At 51.5% G+C, this 27,814-nt stretch overlaps 2 protein-coding genes across 3 annotated transcripts in view; one reads left to right on the top strand and one right to left on the bottom strand.

Moving 5' to 3' along the window:
* Positions 1 to 770: 770 nt before the first annotated feature.
* LOC122384545 (mannose-6-phosphate isomerase-like) lies at positions 771 to 11,974 on the bottom strand. 2 transcript variants are annotated; one of them, XM_043372077.1, is made up of 7 exons: positions 11,838 to 11,974; positions 10,737 to 11,075; positions 9,694 to 9,835; positions 6,825 to 7,004; positions 2,993 to 3,166; positions 2,338 to 2,549; positions 771 to 1,926 (listed from the first exon to the last, which is right to left on the bottom strand). In XM_043372077.1, exons 2-7 carry the CDS (start codon positions 11,052 to 11,054, stop codon positions 1,720 to 1,722), a joined length of 1,233 nt encoding a protein of 410 aa, XP_043228012.1. In that variant the 5' UTR covers positions 11,055 to 11,075; positions 11,838 to 11,974; the 3' UTR covers positions 771 to 1,719. The 2 variants fall into 2 exon arrangements, with proteins under 2 accessions (XP_043228012.1, XP_043228011.1); XM_043372076.1 differs by lacking the exon at positions 11,838 to 11,974 and adding an exon at positions 11,555 to 11,585.
* Positions 11,975 to 21,190: 9,216 nt separating this feature from the next.
* LOC122384544 (chromatin modification-related protein eaf-1-like) overlaps positions 21,191 to 27,814 on the top strand; it is a 78,530-nt gene continuing 71,906 nt past the window's right edge. Inside the window, exon 1 of the mRNA XM_043372075.1 lies at positions 21,191 to 21,387. The gene's annotated coding sequence lies outside the window, so the exon portion shown is untranslated. The remainder of the gene's footprint in view (positions 21,388 to 27,814) is intronic.

The following is a 27,814-nucleotide window of genomic DNA, read 5'->3' as shown; positions in this document are numbered from 1 at the left end:
CAAACATTCAGCGCGGCCGACTAATTACGCCATTTGCGTCCATAAATAGGAGCCGCAAACAGAATTAATGCGGCGCCGCTGGTTTCCCGGGTTATTGATGCAAGACCATTACATGTCGGCACGCCGGCCGTAAATCATACACACAGGGAGTAAAGCATGATATTAGGGGTTCATTAGTCCATGGTAAATTTGTTTATTCCTATGCATGGCGTGATATCAAATTTAGCTTTTCAATTAATGCTTTGGTGATCTAGCACAATATTCAACAGGACTTTTTGAAGATCAACGCTTTCTATACAAGTGAACGAAAAACTTTTTACTGCAGTCAAGATAAATCCTTCACTGTCCAGGTAACTTAATAACAAAAAACCGCCAGTCCGTGGTTAGCCTAGAATTTCGGGACGACGCTCAGAAAATGCATGGCGGCCGGCCGGTTGCCGATTAGGTTGCTCCGTTCGCTGTAGTACAACCTTTCACGGTGCGCGATCCCGGTCATCACGCAGCTATTTTCACATTCAGTTTAGTTCCAATGATTCTGCACTGTGTGTAAAATATTTTCAGCGTCACGTAGTGTCCATTTATTTACGTCCGTAAGTGCATGAGACGGGACGACCAAACACTGCACTACCGCAAAACTGGGAAAGTGCGCATATACACGTACCGGCGCGGCCATTTCCTGTAATACGAGATCCCATTACAGCTGGCTTTAGCGAAGCTGGAGCTAGGCATCATTACCTGTTCCACACCCCGTCTGCGTAGTACACAAGTCATACGTGTAAATAATGTATTTCAGAAATTAAACAGGCATCAGTTTGTCAACTGACCAAATGCAATCACTCAAAGGACTAAAAGTTCGACTGAGGAGTTTTAAAGCTTCAAAGCATATATGTTCCGATAACATCCGATAGTAACCCGTGCAACACCGTATAAACCAAGCGAGTAGAGCCAGGAGCACCGAGTATCTCAAAGGGACAGAGCTCTCCTCCCAAACATCGGCGAACAGTACCAAACGCACCTAAAACGACCGCGCATCGCCCGTCTTTAATACTGACGAGTTCATCTCGCTTATAACCGCAGATCACTAACGGAGGACTCCGCCCACCAGGCAGTGCTCGAATCCCAGCTCAATCGCTCAGTGGTAGATACGGGGTTCGCCTTCGGTGTCTCCCTCAGTGACTCCCAAGGCCCCTTCGTGGTTCCCGAGATCCCCTCAGTGACTCCGGGAATCCCCCGGTGATTGAAGAGATACCCCATATCACCTCAGTGACTGCGAGATACCTCCAGTGACCCCAGTGATCCCCCGGACCCCCCGGTGACCCGGACCCCACACCACGAGTGCCACCATCACCGACAGCCGTCCGTGTGTAGCGGCGGCGGGACTTACGCACTAACAACGTGTACGACATAACAGTCGTAAAATGTGTCATATCTTCAATAACGAAGTCGTGGCGTCAAAACGTAACATCACCGAATAAAAATAATAGTTTTTGAATGGTCGCAAAATATTATTACTGTGCAACAGGACCAAACAACTATTCTTATGATAATGGTATAAAGAATATGTATCAAACGTAATTCGTTGTTCATACCACAGCCCTACTGGTTTGGAAAACTATTGTAACCTTAGAACACCTCACTGAAGGGGAAACTGTGCACTTTGTTACCATCACAAATCCCTCTATCGCGTATCATCTCCCTCCCTTCACCTCGGCGCGGTGATCACAGTTGGCAGAAGGCCTGGAAGAGCAGCACCTCCGCCCGGTCGGTGAGAGTCAGCGTCACCTCCTCACCAGCCGGTATAAACAGGACGGAGCCGCGCCCGACGACCGTGGCGCCTCTGGTGGCGGCGCCGGACACCACCAGCAGCAGACTGGCCGAGTCCCGTACAGGGACCGTGTACTGGGGGCCGACAGAGTCCGGCACGAACTGAAACGGAACCGGGCCGAGACGTTAGTAACTACAGACGTCAGTTCGGATACAGCAGTCAGCGCGGGAAGTCGTCATTCCAGGCAGAGCCATCAGTCTGGTTCTGTCAATACCAGGAGCCATCAGTCCAGTCCCGCCAGTTTCAGTAGCAGCTAGCTCGGAAAGCCGCAGTCCGCTTCAGTCCGTCCAGCACCGACCGGTCAGGGTAATACTATCCCACAGTAAAATCACATGGCAAGCCAGCCGTGATAACTGCCCAACGCCGCGGCGCCGGCGGCACGCGTCCCACGCTATACCGGCAATCTACCCTCCCTAATACACGCCATTACGATGTAGTTACGTACCGAAGCGCCGTGCACATACCCACGGTAGTCCGGCCGCGCCCTTCCCGTCGACACAGCACGTACATACCTGAATTTTGGCCAGGCTGAAGTCGGGCACGGGCGGCCGGAACTCCTGCACGCAGTCGCCGCCGCCGGCCGCGCAGGTGGGGCGGAACAGCTGCTCAGAGGCCGGCCGACACTCGTAGGTGAGCATGGAGACCAGTGTGGAGACGTCCTTGAACTTGGGCGTCAGCCCCGAGCGGACGACATTGTCCGAGCAGGCCATGATCTCCACACAGTCTGCCGAGCAAATAGAAATAAACTGACATTTCCACAGTCTGGGGACGGGAAAAATCGCCACACCCTCACATATTCAATATTGCCTATGGAATGAAGGATAAATGTTGAGAAAAACTTCACATATTACATGCCTCATGCAAAATGTTTCCCATGCCTGTCTAGTGCAGAACATGCTAGCTAGGCTGCACTTAATCATAATTTGTTAAAGGTGCTTGAACCAGTCCCCTTACCTGCAATTCCATAAACATATTGGATTCCATCTAACAAAAATCCGAAAATCATGAAAAACATCCGACGCCACTTGGCAGAGGCAGCTAAACAAGAAGCAGTGAAGCCCCATCCTCTCTCTCTCTCTCTCTCTCTCTCTCTCTCTCTCTCTCTCTCTCTCTCTCTCTCTCTCTCTCTCTCTCTCTCTCTCTCTCTCTCTCTCTCCTCTCTCTCACCTCCGGCCAGGTATGCGTGCGGCTCGTTGGGTCCCAGGAAGAGCGCCTGGCCGGGCTGCAGGACCAGCCTGTTGAGCAGCAGGGCGCACAGGCAGCCCACGTCGCCCGGATACTGGCCGCTGAGACGGAGGATCAGGTCGGCTGGCAGCAGAGGGTCCGACGGAGCGCTGTCACCTGGGAGAGACAGGGGGATAGGTCATATACAGAGGGCAGTGTCATTGTGACAGGTCGGCCGGCAGCAGAGGGTCCGACGGAGCGCTGTCACCTGCGAGAGACGGAGGGATTCATGGGTCATATACAGAGTGTGAGCATGACAGGGGAGATCGCAGCACTCTCATCTGAGACAGACAGGGAGGGGCCATAAAGGTACAGTCACCATGAAAGGGTAGTTGCGCTGTGACCGTACCACTGACAGAGGAATGGGTCATATGGGGGATGTGAGATGACTGTCATCGACAAATAAGGACTAGACATAGGCCACTCTCTCAGCAGGGAGAGAGTCAGGTCGGACAGAGGCTGAACGAATACGGACCGGCCCCATGCAGAAGAGGCAAGGGAGACACATCTTATCTAACCCCCAGTTAGAGCTAAAGTTGGCGAGATACTTTAGCACAGATACCGCACGGTCATAAACAGTAAACACTCTGGCCCGTATGGCGGATGCTGGTATCATGAAAAGTTAATGGGAGATGCAACATGTCTGATTGCCGGGCCGAATTGGTGAATATATCACGTGTGTGACGGACCGTGCTGTGGTGCGAAGGTTAGGCCACGGATGAGGTCAGAGGCACCGCAGCTAAAGTGGCTGTAAACTGCGAGCAGTACTACACATAAATTGTCGTACACTATGATCTGCAGCCGAAAATACGCAGTGTCCCAAAACTGTACCTTGGCTTGGGTGTCAGAGGGGAAATTCCTCTAAAAAAAATTGGGATAAGAGTGGAAAATTGTTGGCCAAGATGAGGCCCAAGAAGAGTGGGAAAAACTCAATAGCATTAGTTTTTATACATGCATGATTAAATATGAGATGTACAACGACCATCCACGATAATGCTTTTTCTTCGTAATATTGGGAGTGGAAGTTGGGAGTGGAATTGGGAGTTGGTCTTAAAAATCGGACCTGTGAGAGTGCGAAATGATTTTCATTTGGATATCGTTTCCCACCCAAATAAACAAATTTTGGGACACTTAAAGGAAGACTGCCACCTTCAAAAAGTTTTCTCAGATCGGCCTATGATTTATTCCCTGGACAAAACAAAATTTTAGAATTCACCTGACAAAGTATCATCACGTGAATCGCGAAAAAAATTGTCGATTTTCATACAATTATCAATCGGTTAATGTCTAGCGACAATGTTTACACATCACTAGACTTCAAGGTCATAAGATTATTACATTTTATTTGAAAAAGTAAGGTATTTTATAATTTACTAATATATGATTTCATGAGAAATTGGCCATGTTTAATTTATTTTGCATTTAAGTTCGTAAAACATTAAAAAAATCATGGCTCATTTGGAATGGGTCTGGCCCATGTTAAACCCCATTTCCCACACTTTTTTGGAAAAAATGAACTACTGAATATATAAGTTTAACTTTTATTTTGACACTCCAAAATTCTTCTCTGATCTCGAAACAATCAAAGTTTTGGCATATATTTACCAAAAGATAAGAAAATTCATGTTTCAAAGTTATCGATAAACAGTAGAGATGTCGGTTTTCTTGGACTAAAAAAATGGCATCAAACTGAACTTTGGTCTCCGATTTCTCGCAAACGGGTTCGAATTTCGGAAAACCGACTTCAGTCTGGGACATAGGTGGCTCAGCTCTAGTGAAAACCGTTTTGTGGAAAAAAGGTGGCAGTCTACCTTTAAGATATCGCAAATATGTGGAAAGACCACTTCTCGGAAATTTTGAACACAGTTCAGAATAACGAGAAGAGAGCCTCTGTCGTGCACAGACTTTCAAATGTTCAAAGCGCATTCCCATCGTTTTCAGTCGCTGAAGTTAGCAAATCTATTGGTGAACTATCATCAGGACGTTCTAGTGGCAAGGATGGTTTATGTTCCGAACATTTTAAATTTGCCGGCCTTCCTTGTGTGATTCATTTGTCTCTGTGTTTCACAATGTTTGTTCGTCACAACTTCTTACCTGCCTCTCTCACGAATGTTTTGTTAACCCCGATTGTAAAGGACAAAAATGGAAAGTTGAATGAGAAGGATAATTATAGGCCGATAGCTGTTGCAAGCGTTTGCTCCAAAGTCCTGGAAAGAGTAATTCTAAACCGCTGCTCTGTGCAACTCGGCACTGGTCATCACCAGTTTGGTTTTAAAGAAAATCATTCGACTGATATGGCTATTTATGCTTTGAAAGAGATCACTGACTATTATTTGCGTAACAGTAGCCCGGTGTTCATTTGCTATCTCGACGCGAGGAAGGCGTTTGATCGTGTGAACCATTGGACTCTGTTTGAAAAATTACTTGACAGGGGTATTGACCCCCACTTGGTGAAGCTAATCTCTTCTTGGTATAAGTCTCAGGAGTTTCAGGTTCGTTGGGGCAAGTCCGTATCTATAGGATTCCATGTGTCTAACGGTGTCAGACAGGGTGGCATTTTGTCACCCTTCCTTTTCAATGTGTACACGGATGATCTGTCTACGGCGCTTAATCAGAGTGGTTATGGATGCCACTATCAGGGCAGTATGAATCATTTTTATTATGCAGACGATATGGTTGTGTTATCTCCGTCTCCATTTGGCCTGCAGAAATTGCTGAATATATGCGAGAGTTATGCTGTGAGTCACGATATTCTGTTTAATTCCAAGAAGTCTGTTTGTATGGCAATGTTACCCAAGAAATTTCGCGACATGACCTTACCCACGATTTTTCTCTGTGGCCAGACTCTTAGCTTTGTTAATGATTATAAGTATCTTGGATATCAGATATCTTCTGACTTTGCCAGAGCTGATGATTCTGAAATTCGACAACAGTACAGGCTACTATGCTGTAGAGCGAATTCCCTTATTCGTAAGTTTGCTTTGTGCACACACTATGTGAAGAAGTATTTGTACAGCATTTATTGTTCGAATATTAGTAACATGCACCTATGGCATTCCTATCACATGTCTGATTTGAGGAAATTTAAGGTTTGTTTTAATAATGCAGCTAGGATGTTTTTGGTTACGACCGGTATTGCAGTGCGTCCGAAATGTTCGCGCAGCAAAGTGTAGATGGCTATGACGCGACTCGCCGCAAATCGGTGTGGAATTTCCTGTCACGAATTAGTATGTCAGATAATCGTATCATATCTACATTGGTCTGTAGTGATCTGGCTTGTACATCATCGATCAGGAAGATGTGGTCAAAAGTTCTGTATGGATGGTAATTTGTCAATGTATGTATGTATCGATGTTTGAACTTCCTGTGAAGTGAATTTCCCCTTCATTCCCCATTTCTGGACCAGGAGTCCGTAAATACAGCATCTCTTAAGATACGAGACAATAGTTGCACAGCACGACATACTTTTTCTAGACCACGTAGGTTGATTAAAGTAAATTTCGTGAATGCGTTCCTGGAAGGAAGGCATGCAACAGTTAGCGGGTCGAAACTGTCATCGATTGACGTATCTCATTTTCCGAGCCTCAAATCCTGGTACTCTTCGAGCATGTACGCTATGCCAACCGAGACGGCACAAACACAAGTAACCGATCTCACCCCATTTTCATAAACCGATCAACGCATCCCCTATAACACCCTCTCTCCGATAAATTCAGCACCCCACCCCACCCCCGTCCCACCGTGTTCCCTCCCGGTCCCCTCAGAGCGCACTGACCTGTCGCCGAGAGTCGCGCCACCAGTGAGTCCAGCCGACGGCTGATGTCGGCGGGATCCCGGGTCATCAGCGCCTGCAGACAGTCCCTGAGCCGGTCCCGACTGGCCGGGTCGGACGGCGAGACGGCCAGCAGGGCGGCCGACGGCTCCGGACCAACGGCCGCCGACAGCTCCGGAACGACTGGGGGTGGAGGGGGGAGTTACACAGGATACACGGCTCCGGGCCGACGGCCGCCGACAGCTCCGGCACGACTGGGGAGGAGGGGGGAGTTACACAGGACACACGGCTCCGGGCCGACAGCTCCGGCACGACTGGGGGAGGAGGGGGGGAGTTACACAGGACACACGGCTCCGGACCGACGGCGGCCGGCAGCTCCGGAACCACTGGGGGAGGAGGGGGGGGGGGGGGAGTTACACAGGACACACGGCTCCGGACCGACGGCGGCCGACAGCTCCGGAACGACTGGGGGTGGAGGGGGGGGGAGTTACACAGGATACACGGCTCCGGACCGACAGCTCCGGAAAGACTGGGGGGGGGGGGGAGTTACACAGGATGCACGGCTCCGGACCGACGGCCGCCGACAGCTCCGGCACGACTGGGGGAGGAGGGGGGAGTTACACAGGATGCACGGCTCCGGACCGACGGCCGCCGACAGCTCCGGCACGACTGGGGGTGGAGGGGGGAGTCACACAGGATACACGGCTCCGGACCGACGGCCGCCGACAGCTCCGGTACCACTGAGGGGGGGGGAGTTACACAGGACACACGGCTCCGGACCGACGGCCGCCGACAGCTCCGGAACCACTGGGGGAGGAGGGGGGAGTTACATTGGATACACGGCTCCGGACCGACGGCGGCCGACAGCTCCGGCACCACTGGGGGAGGAGGGGGGAGTTACACAGGATACACGTCTCCGGACCGACGGCCGCCGACAGCTCAGGCACCACTGGGGGTGGAGGAGGAAGGGGGAGTTACACAGGACACACGGCTCCGGACCGACGGCAGCCGACAGCTCCGGCACCACTGGGGGAGGAGGGGGGAGTTACACAGGACACACGTCTCCGGACCGACGGCCGCCGACAGCTCAGGCACCACTGGGGGTGGAGGAGGAGGGGGGAGTTACACAGGATACACGTCTCCGGACCGACGGCCGCCGACAGCTCCGGCACCACTGGGGGAGGAGGGGGGGGGGGGAGAGTTACACAGGACACACGGCTCCGGACCGACGGTCGCCGACAGCTCCGGGATCACTGAGGGGTGGAGGGGGGGGGGGAGTTACACAGGATGCACGGCTCCGGGCCGACGGTCGCCGACAGCTCCGGGATCACTGAGGGGTGGAGGGGGGGGGGAGTTACACAGGATGCACGGCTCCGGGCCGACAGCTCCGGCACCACTGGGGGGGGGGGGGGAGGGGGGAGTTACACAGGACACACGGCTCCGGACCGACGGCGGCCAGCAGCTCCGGTACCACTGAGGAGGGGGGAGGGGGAGGGATATAAGGAGGGAGAGGCGGAGGCCAGAGGGTCAACATACGGGGATAGAGACAGAGACAGCAAGACACAGAAATAGACACTGACTTATAGACAAAACGTCACAGGACACATATTCCAAGCACCCATGACATTATTCGCTTCAAGTAACGGGTTTTTCTATGACGGCATTCATAAAAGATACACGCAAAGTACATAAGTGGTTACTAAAATTGCTCACTACCTAAAGCATGGCACAGTTCGTGCATACTTTAACAAACCAATTTAAACTGCTTGCTAGTTGGGTGCAAAACCGTCAAATAGTAACAAACATGCTTCGTCACGGGACCTCAAATTACCACGCATCAAAACCCGTGACATGCCAAATATTTATACCACTCGCACAACGGTTAGGGCCAACAGTCATTTCACATATGAAAATCAAGCAATATAAATGCTACTTAATGGGCCGAATCACCAAAGTTGAAAAGCAGAGAAAATCAACCACACGAGGAGCAAAAGCCTCCAACAGAGATTGCTCCGGCAACCCAGTGGTCAAATCGTCTAGCCACCACCGGATGTCATCTTCAGGTACGTGTCTGTTTCTTGAAATCAAGATCTTTCAAACTGCCGACGTGATTATCCAACAGCTGGCCAACATGATCTTTCCACATAAAGTTCCACCAGTATACCGGTCCCGTAGCTCAGTTGGTAGAGCGTTGGACTCCGCGTGGTGAGAGCACGCGTTCCCGGTTACAACAGTCCGGGTTCGAAGCGCGACGGGCGCTTGACATTTATGGGCCTCCTGACAGGTATGGTTGCGGTTGGTGGCAGGCCGTAGCCAGGTGAAGTCAGTGAGGGGACCGGCCGTGCGCGGCTATGTGCGCACGTTAAACTTTGGACTCTAAATTCTGCCATAGAACTGGAATTGCGCGATCGGAGGTTAGAGGGCAGGGTCACCGCAACAAGCTTCGCTTAGCGGTGGCTCTGCCCTTGTGAATCCTTCCCATCAAAAGGTTCGGACTAAATTTATTATAAAAAACCCCAAACCATTATAACCCAAGTGCAAGCAACAGAACTTAATGAACTCATTGGTGGCATTCTTTTTTATGCTGACCCAATACACAAAATGTCTCATCCTTGATTTTTTTATGTGCCGATGTTGTCGGTGTGCTTTCAAACTCGTAGGTAGCTCTGTAGAATCGATACACTGACGAGAAGAACAAAGAGTACCCAAGCCGATTCCGAACACAATGTCGTGTGCGACGCGACAAGTTCTGTGGGACAACGATACCGTGCAGTGCAGCGTGCACTCCATGCCAGCGACCTCTATCGCAGAGCACACCATGAACGTGCACAGTTCACCCTCTCTGCCACCAGATGCCGGCACGGCCGCCCACCTTTGAGGAAGTGCTGTATCTCCTCGAGCGGCCGGAAGCCGCAGAGCGCCTCGAAGGGCGTCAGCGCCACGGCCATCTCGGGCTTGTGGTTGGGGTCCTTGTAGACGGTCGGCTGGGCGGCGTGCAGCTCCTCAGCGTGGCTCTGCAAACGGACACAGAACGTGGAATACGACCAAAGATTGTGCAGAAATTCATTACAAGAAGTGATGAATTTTCAATGAGTGCTGGCTGCAGAAAAGCCACTATGGACATGAATGACAATGGCTATGTGACATTTATTCACATTCGATGACAACACAAAAGCAAATATTCTAAATAGCCAGACGTTTTGGCCTCAGGGTGCCTTCGTCAGTGACGATATTGAGATACTAATACATTAATAAATTAATCAATATCTTTTACACTTTCAAAGCACACATGACTTGGACATTTTTCAACCATTCTGCACATGAGACTAGCTCGAGATTATCAAAAACTAAATACACATTTTTGAAACGTTCAACTTTTAAAGCATGACCTTTCGATTGAAAGCATGACCTTTCGATTGAAAGTTGCACGTTTCAAGAATGTGTATTTAGTTTTTTGATAATCTCGAGCTAGTCTCGTGTGCAGAATGGTTGAAAAATGTCCAAGTCATGTGTACTTTGAAAGTGTAAAAGATATTGATTAATTTATCAATGTATTAGTATCTCAACATCGTCACTGACGAATGCACCCTGAGGCCGAAACGTCTGGCTATTTAGAATATTTGCTTTTGTGTTGTCATCGAATGTGAATAAGTATCACAATGTCTGACACGAAACATTGTCTATGTGTTGACTAGTAAGATTTCAGTTATGTAGGCCGACTTTCAGTAACTAACAAGCACCGATACATGGCGCGTGAGGGCAGAGCTTCAGGGTTAAGGCTCAGCTGCCCCTCTCTTGTCCCGGTAGCAGGACCGTTGTGCTCCCCATCTTCCTATAACCTCAAGAGGATGTATCCTATATCCTCATTAGTCACTCTCACCGGGATGGAATTCAGAGCTCGCCTATCCCTCTCACCTTTGATGGGTGCGCCTGGATGGAGAGTGCCGTATCCACTGAGAGAACCTTCAGCAGGAAGGGCAGCTGGGTGCCGAACCGGGCCGCCACGCGCTCACCTAGCACCTCCGGGTGCTCCCGGATGTAGTCGGCCAGCGGCTGACCGGTGGCGGCCAGCACAGACGGCCCGCTGCCGTGGGTGCCCATCCACAGCTCAGCGTAGTGGGCATCCTCACTGACAGAGAATCCCGGCTGGCTGGCAGCCACCAGACGAGCCACCGTGCTGCTGGAGCCCGGACGGCCCCAGTGGTACGTCTGGTAGGCACACTTGAGCTCCATCTTCGTTCAGACCCGCAGACACTGTCAGAGATGGCCGATAGAGCATGTGAGGTCAAGTGCATTAGCATGAGTGCCATAATAATACACACTTTACTTCTAATTATCAGCTTTTAAAGATTCAATACAATCACAACTATTGTATGAAATGAATGTCTTTAACACTGAAGGTCTTCAGTCTTGTTCTAAATCCTCTCATGTCAGGGCTAGGGCTATTCCCAACTTTGTAGTTCCAACTTCCAAGTTCCAACATTTTCATTATTGGTATGGTATGTCAATGTGCAATCATGAGATTTATTGCATTATTTATCTTCTCCTGAAATTGTTGGAATATCAAAATACAAGCAAGGGTGCAAGTAAAAAAAAGCCGACACTCCATCAAAACTCAATAAGCTGACTTTGATGAACATAAGGTATCACAGGATACCTAAGTCCTGTCGTAAAGAAACATCCATGGTCCTTCAAGCTTCAATCCAGGCATGTGATCTGCTTTTCTTATTTACTGAACTAAGGTTGATGTGCATCTCATTTATTGGCCTAAGCTTGGTTCAAAAGCTAACAAGTTTTATTCATTGTCTTTAAATTTTTTTTTCATTCAATTTCAATTTGAAAGTAGAAATTAAGTTAAACCATAAACCAGAGCTCAAGCTAGCTTGCCTTTCTTGTTCTGCCGTGCTCTACCAGCCTTGGCCAACACTGCTATTTAGTGACATAGTTAAATGTCATATTCCATAATCAATTGAGATGAGTCTGATTCAAAAATGCAAAATTGTAAAAAATATTTACCTGCCACACAGATGCCAGTTCCCGCGCGCACATAAACTAAACACCCCCGCGCGCCACTGCCCTTCCGGTGAAAGTCCCAAGAAAGTCCACAAATGTCACTCATGCGCACTATCATCCATGCTATTGAGTTCAATGACATCTCAAGAGGGATATAAAATATAAATGCATTTTAACGATCTAATTTTTAATATCTCGCATTATTAGATTTAAATTAACCCCAGGTTTAATTAAATATGATAATATTATGCTAAGTATAGTTCGAAATACATCAATAAAAAGCAGCATTTGCCACATCAAAAAAGGTTTCTGCTTTTTCAAGGTCGTCATGGATTTACAAAATACGCGTGGTTTTGTTTTGTTTTATTATGCTTCCGGCACACTGCACTGGTAAGTTTGAATATTTAATTTGTTGTTGAGTAGAAGTGATTTCATCATGCATGGTCGACGAAAAATAAATGCAAAGGTTTCAGATTTCTAATAACTTTGTCAGTGGCCTAAACAATGCAGGCATGGGAACACCTGCTGGTTTAGCGCATTTGCAGTTCAAGTTGGCTTTTGCCTTTTGTACGTTAATGTTTATTCAAACCCACGGGAAAGATTGAAATACAATCTAATAATTAAATTGAAAGAATGATATTGAATGTCGACCGCAGTCTTTCCTGAGTGCAAATGCATCAAACTAATAACTATCGCGGCGGTATATAGGGCCTTGATCGCGGCCTGGGAGTTCATAGTTCGATCAGGCATTCTCAAGTTGGAGCTTTAGGTGCAGGATTATCCTTAAATTTCAAACCGAACCTCGCAACTCGATGATTTTTTTTATTATAAATTTAGTCCGAACCTTTTGATGGGAAGGATTCACTAGGACAGAGCCACCGCTAAGCGAAGCTTGTTGCGGTGACCCTGCCCTCTACCCTCCGATCGCGCAATTCCAGTTCTATGGCAGAATTTAGAGTCCAAAGCTTAAAGGGACCCTCCCACCTTCAAAAAAGTTTATGAATTGGCATGAAAGTGATGTCGCTCGGTTCAGAAAGAGCGAAAACGAATATCTACCAAACTTCACCGAAAAATATTCACCGGTTTTCAAGATATTAGATTTTTACTTTTGTTTACTTTTTTGGGATCTCCGCTGTTTCTAGCGACTTTATTTTAGAAGTGCGGCGTTTGCGGCAGATGTTGCGCGCAAATAGCATATACCACCGCGTGCTACAAAACGTTTTAGTCAAACATTTAAAAATCGTTAGATATTTGCGCTGACGTCACACATTCAGAGGGGTATTCCTAAGCATTAGCCCCTCTGAATCAAAATGCTGCAATTTTGAAATTCAATATTTCCGATTCAAGGCATTTCTCGATGTTGTGAGTGCCGAAACCGGTAATTGTGAGCCAGGGACCCCATTATGGCTATCTCAACTCAAATCTAATGTTAAGGTGGGAGGGTCCCTTTAACGCGCGCGCATAGCCGCGCACGGCCGGTCCCCCCACTGACTTCACCTGGCTACGGCCTGCCACCAACCGCAACCATACCTGTCAGGAGGCCCATAAATGTCAAGCGCCTGTCGCGCTGCGAACCCGGACTGTTGTAACCAGGAACGCGTGCTCTCACCACGCGGAGTCCAACGCTCTGCCCGCTCTGCCAACTGAGCTACGGGACCGGCAGTAGCTCTGAAACTGAAACTTTACAGAGCCAGTGGCCAGTGCATATTTTTGTTAAGTTCTGTATCGTTGAACCGAGTGAGAAATGCTGAAGAGCAATAGCGCAGTGTCCTGTGGCATGACACACTTATGCTGATCATTATGGGCATTAGTATCAGGGCAAGTGTAGGTTTGTAACCGAAGAGTCCATTTTAGTTTGGCGGGGTCAGGCCGGTGGGGCGGGAGGATGAATGATGCAGCGACCACGCGCAACTCCCGATCAAGGGCCAAATAACCGGGCGGCTGCCGCCCGATGTATACGGTGTCCCACTTGAGCCTGCCACACCCCTACCCAACTGCTGGGCCTAACAGTGGTCAGTTGCCCTGATTCTGCGGTCTGCCCATGTTCCTGGAGTCGACTGGGGCCGCAACTGTGGTGGCCCAAGTCTTACCCATGCTACCTGAGTCCTGTCCAGTGTCCGTTTCTAACTGCTGGTTGCTCGTTTCTTTTTCAGAGTGTGCAACAAGCTTGATTTGCAAGCGAACCCTACGATGACCTGCCGAGAACATGATTAGTGCGTGGTGATAACTATGAGGCATTCTTTGTGAGTGTCGCTTTTTTGGCTAGTTTGTTTTTCGCACATAATCAAGTGAATCAAGGTACTGCTGAGTTCCGTGTAGTGCTTGTTGACCGTGATTTAATACAGTGTAAGAGAAGTGAAGCGCAGTGCGAGTGTGCGTGATCCATTGCATAGGATAGCTCAGATACCAACGCCATAGTCCGTAGGTGTAACTATTACCTCTGTCTGGGACTGATGCCTACTATGCATTTCAGACCCCATGAGACCCTACTTTTCGGCGATAATTTCTTCAATTTTTGTCCAATTAGCTTGAAATTTTGGCAAACGATATTTCAGCTCAAGCGCCAATTTTTGTCAATATGGTCTCTTAACAAAATATCAAAATTTAGAGCACTTGTCGTTGGCTCGTAATGTTAATCAGTTTTTGCACCCGGATAGAGGCTCGCTCGCTACCGCACCGGATTGGATAGGAGCGCTGGCCAATCACGTTGCGCCGGGCCCAACTAAACTCCGCCCACTGGCCGTGACCGGGATGGGTCTATGCCGCTTCAGTCGGTGTCAGCACCGCGGAGAGGTCGGAGCGGGACCACATACTGGAGACAAGTGGAAGCTGGCAAAGTTGTTTCGGGACGAAAGCCAAAAAAAAATTATCTGTTTGAGGGCATTTGGTATCCTCTTCACCTTATTTTGGTATTTAAACATCGAACCAGCTCAGAATATTCAGAATGATCAAAATCAAGGCAGGATCTATTGGAACGGAACCGGCCCTATGAAGGTAAGAGGGATAGACTCTTGGACTCTGAACATTTATTTAAGCCGGAGTTGCACCTATCTCATGGTCAGGTTGGGTCAGGTCACTACCCGATTACCTATAAGATCATGTGTAAGCCTGTGCTTAACCCAAAAATATTGATATATTTGGCAGTGCCAATAAATGTTTCTGAGGAAGGCGCAGAAAGCAACAAAGTAGGATGAAGAGTCTCGGGCACGGCCGATTGCCTGGAGCATCGCTCCAGCGAAACGACCGTATTCGTGATTCGTGGAGCGGTGCGGGGCGCCGGGTGGGGCAGAAGCGTAATGTGTCGTATGGTAGAAATGGCCTTAACGCGGTGTCATGTGTGTGCTATATTGTTAAGACGTGCACAAAAAGAAATAGCAATGTGGCAGGCGGACGTTGGGCACTACACGAGAACGATCATCAATAAACTCGTATCTTTTTTTGTAAAACTTAGGTAACAGTAGGTATGTCCTCAATGGCGAGGAAACTATCTCTAGGCTTTTACTTTTCATGTTTGCATTTCAACACACAAGCTCTGGGGGCAAAGTTAGTCTGGCGACCTCATCAACCTAAGTCGATGATCAAATGGATTAGTCCTGAAGGTGTTCAATGCTTAGTTGCACCGGGATGATATAAATCGATCACGCCGGCATACATTCCTAATCAAATTTCATATATCAAACACATAAATTGCATCATGTTAATGGTGATTCTGTTTTGCAATTTTGACGTAGTCTGACGCGATGGGTACATAATCTTACGCAATCATTTGAAATCAACAGCGTCTTTTATGCGCGTTTTTCACAAGCCCCGAATCTTGTGTGGAAATATAATTTTTTTGTGACTGAACAAGGTGTACGTACATTTGTGATAGATACAATTAGTCGAGGGCTTCAGCTGGTGCGTTACTTATGCGCGCTATTTAGCTCATTCGATGAAATTACGGCTGCAACGCCAACTGCACGGCAGCTACGGTCCATGCGAGCCGCCCCGGTGCGACAGCTTCTGCCCCGCCCGCTCCACGCAGTCGACTGACCGGCCAAGGTCACTACCCCGTTCGCCGGGAGGGCGGAGCTTAAAGGTCACGTGTTTGTGACGTCACACCTACGCACGGATAGCCTCTACTCCACTGACGGATTTACGGAGCCGATTTTAACATTACGAGGCAACGACAAGTACCCTAAAATTTGATATTTTGTTAAGAGACCATATTGGCGAAAATTGGCGCTTGAGCTGAAATGTGCATTGTGAAAATTTGAAGCAAATTGGACAAATATTGAACAAATTATCGCCAAAAATTAGGGTCTCATGGGGTCTGAAATGCATAGTAGTGCCGTCAGTCTGCGTTCTGCCGACCCGATGTTGTAGCCGACATGCTGCTGAAGCCGGACATTCGCGACAAAGTGGACGAGTTTGTGCCGCAGTGGTACAACTCACCGGGCGTGCTAGAGCAGCTGCAGCTCGACCTCGAAGCCATCGCAAGAGGTAGGTTGATATGCGTGCGCATCGGGAAAACCGCAATACAAATGAGCACATTTCGGATGGGAGCTAGAATGACTACAACCTTGTCCTTACAAAGGTTAGCTATTATGTCACGTTCATCGTAACGTTACCCAGTCGGAGGTCAGGTCAGGAAGCAGTATGACTACCCACAAGGGCTCTAAGTACGTGTCAAGTTACTCTCTGGCCTACCACAATATGTCATTGATATTGACCATCCAAGCATTACCACACCTTTTTTTGTAACATGTCTTCGGTAAAGGTCATTTCACCGTATTTGACCCTGAGTGCGCCGTCTGACCTGATCTTTTTTCTCCGTACGAACGCCGTCTGACATGACGCGTCTCCCTATGTACTCGCCCTGTGACCTGGCATGTCTCCGTATGTACGCCCTCTGACCTGACGTCTCTCCGTATGTACGCCCTCTGACCTGACGACTGACATGCCTCACCGTATGTGCACTTCCCGTCCTAACGCGTCCCTCCGTATATTCGCCGCGCCGGCCAGGGGAGGACCCGGACGACGTGCTGGCAGCGGCGGCGCGGCCCGGCTCACCCATCACACCCAACACCTCCCCTCGGCTCAGCGCCTCCTGTCTGACCGCGGCGCCCATCCACCCCAACGCGCCCAAAAAGACCAAGTCGGCCACCCTAATAAAGGTAAGTTCGGGGAGACGCTGTGAATGTGACGATTGTGATGATCAGGGAGTAGTGGCTGGTGCCGCTGGTCGCTATCAAATTCGCTCGTGGCTATTATCGGTTGTCCGTCTATTCCAATTCGTGGCGGTGTGCCTCGGGAATCATCTTGCCCATAGGATATGTTGACACGGCGCACGATAGCGGAACTGGGCGTATGTTCATGGTGTGGCATATCCGATCGCTCTGGTGTTGCCTCCGTAACGCGATGCGCTGTGATCCTTCTTTCCGTACCACTTTTCCTGAGGATGGACGGCTTGGTCGCAGTTTCGGTTCTCAATCAATTTTTGGCGCCTGATATGGATATGGAACTAATGGTTCAGCTATGGTTATCCGCGTGCAACTGGAAGCTAGCGCCGCGGGATAGAAAACTCGCACTCTTTGACTTTGGTAATACTGAATGAAAATAGCACAATGAGTGCGTAGATGCTTGGTGACGAACAATTAATGGTCGTAAAAACAAAGGAGTAAAATGCACGCTTGCGTACATACATTCATAGTGCATCCTTACCGTATCCTTCCGGTGTTCGCACTGCACACTTGAGTTTGATTTTACTGCGGCCATCGGTTGCGCTTACTTCACGATTCATTTTTGCTTGCCCGGTGAATTTGACATTTGTTTATACACATGCCTGTCCGACATTCCTCCACTGCGCACATGCGGTGCGTGTTTTCCGTCAGTCCCTACCATACCATCTGGTACGGCCCTGCACGTCTCCAGGTGTCGTCCTCAGGTGCGTTTACTGTCGGGCGCGGTCGGATCGCGCGTGCTGCTGCTGCGCCGGAGGAGCGCGCACGCCGGGCACGTGGGTGCTCACGGCGCCAGACGTGCCCTCCCCGCTCCCCCTCCCCGGCCGTGCCGTGCCGCCGGGGCCGTACTTATACGGCCATCCGGGACGGTCGGCGCACAGTGGGCCGATATGCCATTCTAGCGCGACAGGGCCTGAATCTTCGAACGGAACCCTTGGTTTTTCGCGAGTTATTCGCGTAAAAAGCGGCCGATCGCAACGAAACTTTCAGTACCCTCGCGATAGCTACTTTTACAGCTAACCTGAAAATTTCATGATCCTGACTCCCGCGCCCCACTGGGGGGGGGGGCTATTTATAGCTCCCCTCCCGTTTTTCTGCAATAACTTCCAAACCGCTTGACGTATTGACGTTAAACTTTCAGTACCTTCGGCTGCATCAATTTGACACCTTGTGTCAAAATTTGAACTTCGTAGCTACCATAGGTCGGCCGAAAATGACGTCAGAGTGACGTCATGTTCGTCCGATTTCGACGCAAAACATTGAACCACGGCAATCGCTCCCAAGAGCTCAGTTTTTAAGCTAGATCCAATTTCTTTGCATGAAAGGACTCAAAATTGACCGCGCTATCAAACTGCTATCTCGGATTTTCAAATTTTTAAAAATTTCGAAAATTTAATATAATAATATTCAAAATTTATATTTTTATATTTTTTTCAAAAATTTTTTGACTTTTCGAAAAAACCGGAATATATGTGACAGAACGCATGATTATGACTAACTCTAGCAAGTTTTAGCTAAATATCTTCAAAAATGGCCAAGTTATACGCATTATTGCAAAAAAATTCACAATTATTAATTTTTCAAATCACTTTTTCAGTACGTATTTGACATCGTACACCAATATTAATGGCACCATCGTGTTCCTGAGCTCAAACTGCATCCAATAGACACCTTTTTTGTTGAAAAATTTTTAACTTCAAAATTTGACCTTTTTTGACCTGAAAGTGACCTGACCTAAGCTAAATTCGACTCAAAATGACCTCGAATGACACAGATGACATCAAATTCGAAATCTATGGCCTAAATGGACCATAAAACATGTGTCACGTGACCGACGCATGATATAATATTTTCGTGACCTGTGATGACCTGACCCTGACCTGAAAATCAAAGAACAAGTTTGGTACCCTCAAGGTATCTAGAGCATCTGTTCACGAGTGTGGAAACCAAAAATGAGCCTGATCTGACTTGTAAGACGGCGGCCAGAGCCCAAAATGTGAACAAGCCAAAGTGCTAATAATTTTTACTTTGACCTGACCTGTGACGTCATCGGTGACCTCGAGGTCAATGAAATTAGGTTTCGCTCGACAGTTTTTCCGGGGCTATCAGACGCCGTTTGAATTTTGACGATCGGCCCAGTAGTTTCGGAGTTAGGAGGGGGGGCTATGAATAGCCCCCCCCCCCCCCAGTAGGGCGTGTTATACACAGACCCCAGTGGGGCGCGGGTTAATGATCTTTGACCTGTGACCTTCTTTCGAGACCATGTTTGGCCGAAATCGCGATTCAGCGTATGTCGGCTCGCATTAGCCGCGGGTTTGCAGTCTTTTCTTGGTTTAAGGCGTTCAAACATGGGATGTTATATTGCTCCCATGCATGAGGGTGGGTGTCAAGGTCACCAGAAGATCAGGTAAGGTCATTGACCTTTGATGACCTTGGTTCACTTTTTCGAGTTTTACATGTTTCTAGGCTAGTTTTTGGAGCTGAATTCGAATCTAGCAACCATTTGAACATTTACTATGTAGCTTTGGTGCCTTCGTAACATGTTACAAAGCTGTCAGAGGCGGTTACCACCTACTGCAAATACACGGCAAAACCCTTGCTGGTTGAACTGACCTGACCTGACCCGACCTGGCCTAAATGTATGAAGACATCATCTATGATCGTAAATACCATTATATTCGTGATCAGCACCCAAAAAAACCCATAGCAGCCACCCTTTACGATGTTCTAACAGGTCCCGATTTTCCCGACTTTTGGGTCATTGACCTGACCTGGAAGGTCAACCGATGACCTAGGACCTTACAATTGGGTATCATCAGCTTCCTCTTGTCACGGGTAACACGCTCGTCTTTTCCGCGAAGCTCTAGCTCGATCAGGGGCGAAACGGCGGGGGGGGGGGGGGTCCAACGGACCCCTTCTATACGTTCGCGGCTGGAAAAACACCACTAGGGGCGAGGGTTAAGCCAAATCTGAGGGCTTATTTCAGAAAGACCGCTAAAAGAGCAATTGAATGCACTTTTCCGCGACGATGTAGCTCTATTGGTCCCCGAGGTAAGGGCCGGTTTTCGAGAAATGTTGATATATGCAACATTTTACCTTTGATGACCTCTGGTGACGTGACCTTTGACCTGACCTAAAAATGACTAATTGCTCCATCTGGAATTTCGGGCGCTCTTTCGAATGTCACTTACTACGTGTCGCTATGTGGCCCAAGAGCCGAGTTAGAAGGGGAGTGTTCAATCAATACCTCCCGGCCCGGCGCGTTTGACGCCGAGCACCGGTCCGGCGCGGGTTGATGTTTGGCTGCTACATCCAAAGTCGCAAAAAGTCGCAAAAAATGACTGTTGGATCTTGTAGTGCAATGAATCATTGACATGTAGCGAGATTTTCGAAGCGGTACTCTGCGGTACTTTTTTTAAAAGTCTATTTGTGTGTGACATCGATTATGTGAAATTATATTTTCGTCTTTAAATCTTTGCGGTGCCAATACATCATAACCAAGTAAGAGTTCGCCATTCTCATGTGGTTATGTGTGTTCTGCAGACCCGGAGCTATCGTTTGATGTATATAAATGTGGAATTCCTCCTCAAATTGTGATTGTTTTCGTGGATCAAAGATACGTTGTCGAAGAGTGCGGGGGACGAGTTCGGTCCAAACGATTCCGAAGTTCGTGTTTAAGCTGAGTTTTCGCCATGAAATAGCAATTGTGTTGGAAAACAAAGACCACAGCAATGTAGTATGATCATTTTTGAACAAATTGGTATAGGTTTCATTGCACATCCACAATGTTCGATTTTTTTACCCATGTCGTGCTAGACCTGGCGATCGGCCCAGTGTGCGGCGGCTGGTCTTCCTCCTCCGCACAGCACACGTCATACCGCGGTTACGCTGGCCTCGCGCGGGTACTACCGCGGGGAGCCTTGATGCTGCCGACTCGCGGACCGTTCTTACAGGCCCGCAGAGCGGGTTAGCTGCCCCGTGCCGGTGGGGTTTACTGGATGCGCCGCGCGCCGGCCGCCTGCAGTTGGCAGCCGTGCCAGCGGCGTGCCGAGCTCGGCGGCCTGCTGGCCGGCCGAGCACGGTAATTGGTCGGTGCGGCCGGCGGACCTGTCTCGCCGGCCGGCTCCTACCCGCGGCCGGCGCGCCGTCCGCCCGCCGCCAGTCCGCCGCGTCGCCCGGTAGGTGGAGGTCGCGTCTGTGGCGACCGTCGCGCCGTGCAGCTCGTGCCGCCGTGTCGGTCAGTTTGTCGGTGGAGACTGTGAGGTGTGAGACGCTCTGACGGCAGGGAATACCAGTGAGTCTGCCGGAACTGTCGCAGAGACCCGATACAGGTGTGTATGGGAGAGTTGGCTGTCTGTGTGGGGGAGGGGAGGGCCGAGGGGTGTGGGTTGCTTGTGAGGCTGCCTGCTGACGGATGGACGCCGCTCGCCGCTGTGCGTGGGGGTGGGGACGGGAGAGGGGTGGGCGGGCGGGTCACATCTGCAGAGGGAGGGACTCAGGACTGTACTGTAAGACCTGCCGAGTCGGTGTCGGATCGCGTGCCGCGTGCCGAGCTCAGAGCAGGGAGCGCCGTCCGGTCCAGTGGCACTGCAGCTGCCCGGTGTGCAGGGAGCGGTCACTGGGCACTCAGGGACTGTTGCCATCCTCTGGACGGTTGCAGGGGGTCTGTATTGAGGTGCGATAGAGGAATGTTTACTATCCGATGATCGCCACCCGTCCGAACCTCGATAGTTCTACCGACTGTCTATGCCCCCTGTTATGGATTGGCACGGGCCGCCCCTCGCTCGGAGCTGGGCCAGCCTCTGCCTGCCCCCACCGCCGTCTGTTTATCACGGCTCGCCAGCCTGGACCCGGTTCCCTGCCAGAGCTGGCAGCTAACGACCGAGGGTGGGGCTGCTGATGCTTTCTGATGGCGAGGCGAAATACCAAATCAAACCGATCAGAACTAAAAACACGGCTAACTATAAGAGGAGCTTTCCGCTACACTTCTGGGAGATGCTCTTGACTATGTCCGAATCGTTGCGACGGCATGTCCGTTTCCGATCTTTCCCTGACTTTGGTCTGGTGCCTTCTCACACCACCGTAGTTCGGTGGAAGATCATCCCCGACAGCTGTGGGCTCGCACGGCGCATCCGACTCACGTGTCTGCGGCTCCGCGGCCAACAAAGACCGGTGCGAACTACGCAGCGTCTGGCGCAGTCTGCCGTGCTCGCTGCCAGCTGTGCCGGCGCCGGCCGACCTGAGGCGTACCCTCTGCTCACGTGACTTCAGGTGGCCTGTATGGGGGCCGATGGGTCGAGTCAGCCGATCGGTATGACTCACCGTGCCGGGCCACCGATCAGGTGTCGCCTCTCTCCCGTGACCGCACGGTGCACAGTCAACATTTGAGTCAACAGCAGTCAACAGGGCTGGTATTCACAGCGGCGCCGAGTGCAGGAATACCGGCGCCGTTCGGCGGAACCTCGTGCCGTCACAATGCGCAGTACTATCGGTGTGAAGTTCCCTGAACCGTCAGACGACCATGGCACTCATGTCACGCGATTAGCGTTCTCCTCAGCTGTCGATCTTGAAGGGATCGTTTGTCTGTCGAATATCCCCGTAGATCCCCCTCAATCCACGTGGATATTCGCAGATTTCCTAGAACCTCCAAAGATGTCTGTGCCTCAGCCAGACGACGTACGACTCTCCCGGTCCCGTCGCTCCGATCCCCTCCGTCGCGGCCGACGCCGTCGACGAGGGGCGTCGTCGATTGATGTGAGAGGGGTGCGAGGCGCGTCGGGCGGCGGGGAAGCGGCGATAGGCGCCCTATCCCCGGGGATGAGTGGGCTAAGCAAACAATATCGTGACGCTCACTGAGAAAACACCGCTGAGTCAGGTTATACGAAAACAAAACTGATTACTCGGGGCGTTTGGGGTCGGATTTGACCCGTGTTTAGAGCATTTATAAGTTTTGATTGAACATTTGGTTGTATTTTGACTGAATTGCCTTTGCCAGTGCGTGTATTACATACTTTTCTGTTCGTGTACCCGAAAGCAAGTTTGTCCGTTTCAGATCGTCCCTGACCCTCGTACTATACGCCACCCCAATCATCACTCTCCCTCTCCCTCATCACGGCACCGACCCCGCTCTCCGGCGCTCCCCGGTGTGCGAGGGGATCGATCCCTATTGAGCAGACAGACAGATGGCCCCAGGGCGCGCCCCTCGCCCCCGCCAGCGGCGGTCAGTATTGCACGCCAGTGCCGCTCTAGTATGGAGAGACCGGCGCCGATAGGCGGCGCCGATCTGGGCGAGACGGGGCTCTTTGCCTGCCCTGTTCTGGGCCGGTTGTGAGCTGGGCGTTATGAGGTGAATTGGCTGGTGGTGAACAGGAAACGCACACCGTCTCCCTATTTTAGCGGTGAACATGCAACACCTCCACTCTCCAGCTCATTTCAGTTGGACGTCGGTGTTGTCCAGGCTGAGCCATGCCAGGCCCTGGATTTGTCCCGGACTCCCGTCTCTCACAGATGACTTGTCCGAGTCTGTTCTGTCTGGTCCTGTCCGTCTGTCTTGATTACCGGACAGGTGACGTATGTCGTGCTGTCACTCAGGGCCCCGTTTCTCACCCGGCGCGTGGCGGCAGAGCAGCTCTTAGCCACCTCTCCGGAGGGCTATCGTGCTCTCCTCGTTTCCCCGGTCAGTGACGCTGACCCGTGATGTGAACGATGAACGGGACATGAGTCACCGCCCGGTCCGCTGGGTTCGACGGCCCGAGCGGGACCCCTCAGATGCGCTGGTATCTTCAGTATCTACGCTGTGTCAACCTGGTACTTCGGCTGGGCTCGTGCTCTGCGTCTCTCTCTCTCTCTCTCTCTCTCTCTCTCTCTCTCTCTCTCTCTCTCTCTCTCTCTCTCTTTCTCTCTCTCTCTGTCTCTCTCTGTCTCCTCTCTCTCCCCCCTCTCTCTCTCTTTTTTCTCTCCTTCCCTCCCTCCCAGCGACCCCGTGACTATGACGTCACTAACATCGTGTCGTTTATCGGTCCGGACACGGTGGCGGCGGCGACTATCGCCCGTCGGCCTCACAGACCGAGATATCGCCGACTGTTTCCTGTGTACCCGCGGCCGAGACGCCGTACATACGCGAGTCATGTGTTGCGGCCGGCGCCGCCGTCCGGAGCTGACGGGTGGCGGGTTAGCTGGCGGACCGTGTGCACTCATTGCAGGGGTCTGGGAGGTCAGCTGATCGGCCGGCATGTGTCTGTAGTGGGCTGAGTAGGAGGCCTGGCATGTCTACTGGGGTTTCACTGACATGTGGCATCCACTGACGTGAACTTGTCGTAGGTCTTCTCCGTTCAACCTCGGTTCGCCGCTCTCAACTCGGCCGAGTTATGAAAGACTCTGTGCAGCAAATGCGCATCGCGCTCTGACATTGATCTAATTCGAAATGATCATTGTCAGGCGCGAGCTAATGCCAGGTATCATGCAGATCAGTTGCATGTCTGCAACCCGCATTGCCTTCTTTGTGCGGCTCCAAATCGCATTACCAGAGTCATTAGTATGCACCGTGCATACGTCGCACTAATCGAGTTTTGCACCCATACTTTTCGGCCATTGTGAGCCCATATGAGATAATCATCAGTCCCACTCTGGCCGCGACCAGCGTCGTTCGGAATTTCTTCATCGATCAAGACAACAGACGAGCTGGTGTTGGCGACAGACAGCGGCGGCGCTGTCGGGCGGCACGTGACTGGTGTGACGAGCCGCTCCTTTTCCGCTGTCCGGGCTGGTAGGGAGAGGCGCCCGGGGTCGTCCGGCACGGCCGCTGACAAGACACCAGTGTCTCTCCCAGACTGTGAGGAAACAGCGGCACCGAACCGACCGAACAGAGCATTGGGAAGTGGCGAATTGTGTCGGCAACACCAAACGCCGAGATTGAGTTGGAGAGAGCATTAGCGCCGCACATAAAAGAAGAGCCCGGTGATTTGTATCCGTGAGAATGGGCGTTTTTAGCGCTGGACCGCTGATTAGTTTCAATATATCGAGGTCGCGCTGTGCGTGACGGGCTTCCTTTCGGACCGACCGACGCCGGGGCCGGAGCCGCCCGCGGGAGCGCGACTCACGGCTGTGAGCCAGTTCACACAGACTGTCACCGTCCCCGGCGGACTCCGCTGGAGCTCCGGGCGGAACTGCGGGCGGAGTTCCGGGCGGTACTCCGGGCGGTACTTCGAACGGCGCGCGGCGGCACACCACTGACCGATCCATCGCGCCGTCCCTAGGGTTGGTGTAGGTTCAGCTGTTCAACTGGGAGCCTTGTCCGTACGGGCGGTGGCCAAGTCTCCCCACTATCTCGTGTCAATCGACTGAGCTCTGTCGGCTCGGAGACCTTACAGGTGTCAGTCGGATCTGGGGCGGATTCACTCGATCGGCTGCTCAGTGCTCAGCCGGTGTGATCGGACAGATCGCCGCGCCTGTGGATGTGGGACGCCCGTGTCCTTCCGCGCCATCTCCAGAATTTGACAGAGGATTCTGCTGAGGACCGGGTGTTACAGGCCTCCTGGTTTGAGAGGTGTGTGCCGTGCCGAACAGCCACCGCCCCCTGAGATCTGACGCAATTATTCGGGCCGCGTGGTTGAACACCGGCTCGGCAGCAGGCGTTTATAGCCGCGACGACCGTCATCTCTCCCTTGCCCAGCGAGTGGCCGCTCCACGGTCCATGATCGGTCCCGGTACGGCTGTCCGCCCGGCCACATACCCGACTGCCATCGGCGTCGCGTCCGGCCCAGCCATTCATACGGCGGGCGGCTCCTTATACGGGCGCGGTCGGGCCGGCCGGTACGCCAGGTGAGCGGCCGCCCGGTCGGCCGGTCGGCCGGTCGGCCGGCCGCCCGGTCGGCGCCTCGTCCGCGGCCTTGTACGGCGCTGGCGGCGCGCGCACGTGACTGTCGGTGTCGGCCGCGCCGAACCAGCCCCTCCCGGTCAGCATGGGAGTGGGAGGGGCGGCTGTCTTCAGGAGGTGTGCTCTCAGCAGCCTTTTCTGACACCCGGTGGCAACAGAGTGAACCCAGATCGTCCCCCGTGGATAGATCAGTCGTGATATGAGGGTCGGGTTATAGTGGGAAGAGATCTGTCCTCAGGACTTACCAAGGTCCCTCATCGACCGCGTTTGCAGCGTCATGATTCGGTGCAATGAAGCTGATGGATGGCTGTGGGCCCGGCTGTTACGCCGCACTCGGTTTGTGCAGCTGACCTTGTGCGGCCTGCCTGCTGTCGCCGCGGCCAGCCACCGTAGATTGATAACCAATGGCCGTGTGTCAGCACGCCGAGGTCTGATTGAGTCGGGACACGCCAGCGGGAGTACCCGCGGCGCTGGCCGGGCCTTATCACTGTGTTTGGACGTCCGCCGTCCCCCCGCGGGCCTTTGTTGGGACCTCAGAGGTCGGAGAGGATGCGGTGTCAGCGAGGTGGGCTTTGTCGACCCTTTGTTGGACGGTACCGCCGCGCCGCTGTGTCTGCCGACTCTGTACCTGCAGTGTGATCTGTAGTCTGGACTCTGGGGGCTGATATATGGTCTGCGCTCGTTTTGTCCCTCTCATGTATGGCGGTTGGGCTGCGGTCCGTCCGTCAGTCATGTGTCCCAGTGTCGCAGTCACTTGACCATGTCTGAGCGACCGCCATGTAACCAACCAGCCATTTTACATGGCTGAGCCGACACGTTGTCTATCCCGCCTCCCTCCGCTGTGTCCGTCCCGTGGATAACCTCTCTTTTAGTCACTCGTTGGTCACCCATTGGTCACCTCTCCTGTCATGTGGCTTGGTACAGACGAATGAATGAACTCCCCCCCCCCCTGTCGCGCCGAGGGTCGCCACTCGTCCCACCTCCCTGTAACCACTCCACACGTGCCGGGTCACTCACTGACGGCCGATATGTGGTCTGACCGGCCACGGCCCTCCATTATCTGACCTACAGACAGCGGCCGGCTCGTGGTTATCCCTTGCCGCCGCGTGGTTATCCCATTATGGCGGGGCATGTGGTAAGCTGTAATGTTGGCTCACTTTGTTCCATGTGGTTGCTTGCCATGATGAAAGGTGTGGTTAATGCACGTTACATGTCAACGGATGCTTGGTGAACAATGGTCCAAAAAAGGCACATTGGTAGCGCAATTATACTGATAAGAAATCGGGTTAGCCATGCATTGGTAATTCCATCCACTACCTACCTACCCCATTTTCATTCACAGCTGCGTTCCGGTGATAACGGACTATGTGAATAGCGACCCCGCCTACCTATCACACCGCAAACGCCCACCGCAACATGCCATTATCGTACCTCACTCGACACTGCAGACCAAAGGTCATACCCGGCCAATGAGTGAGTCCCGCTCCGCCCGTGTCGCGTGGGCAGAGCTCTGTGTGACGTCACATCTCGGCACTGTGACGTCACGCCTGGCACGCGGCCCACCGGGTGGACCCATGTGGGCACTGGGGTGGCGCCCTGCAAACGGCCGGCGGCCTGAGACCCCGTAGATGTATGTCGCACATCTGGTGACGAGGTATGTATCGCCATACCCGTAACGTTTCGTCACGCTTCACGCTTACCAGCCGGTGGTGGAATCGATGACGAAATGTCATTGTCTGTGACGTCAGGTCTTGTGGAAGTTGTGACGTCACACATGATGTCAAATATTTATGAACACAGTCCGACGGCCGTTATTCATTGGATGTCAAATAGGTAAGGCATGATGAGTGAATGAAACTCGGCTTCGGCGGCGGCCGTAGTGA

The sequence above is a fragment of the Amphibalanus amphitrite genome, unplaced genomic scaffold (assembly GCF_019059575.1).
Source record: "Amphibalanus amphitrite isolate SeventyFive unplaced genomic scaffold, NRLGWU_Aamphi_draft 000193F_arrow, whole genome shotgun sequence".
Classification (NCBI taxonomy): Eukaryota; Metazoa; Arthropoda; class Thecostraca; order Balanomorpha; family Balanidae; genus Amphibalanus; species Amphibalanus amphitrite.
Note: the sequence above shows the minus strand (reverse complement) of the source record. Positions and strands in the feature narration are given on the sequence as shown.

Bases quoted from the DNA above. Each gene is read 5' to 3' on its own strand.
- LOC122384545 (XM_043372077.1), bottom strand. From the start codon at position 11,054: ATGGAGCTCAAGTGTGCCTACCAGACGTACCACTGGGGCCGTCCGGGC. The intron at 3,167-6,824 runs GTCAGTGCGCTC...TGTCTCTCCCAG, and splicing joins GGCGCGACTCTCGGCGACAG to GTGACAGCGCTCCGTCGGAC. The intron at 1,927-2,337 runs GTATGTACGTGC...GTTCCGTTTCAG, and splicing joins TCAGCCTGGCCAAAATTCAG to TTCGTGCCGGACTCTGTCGG.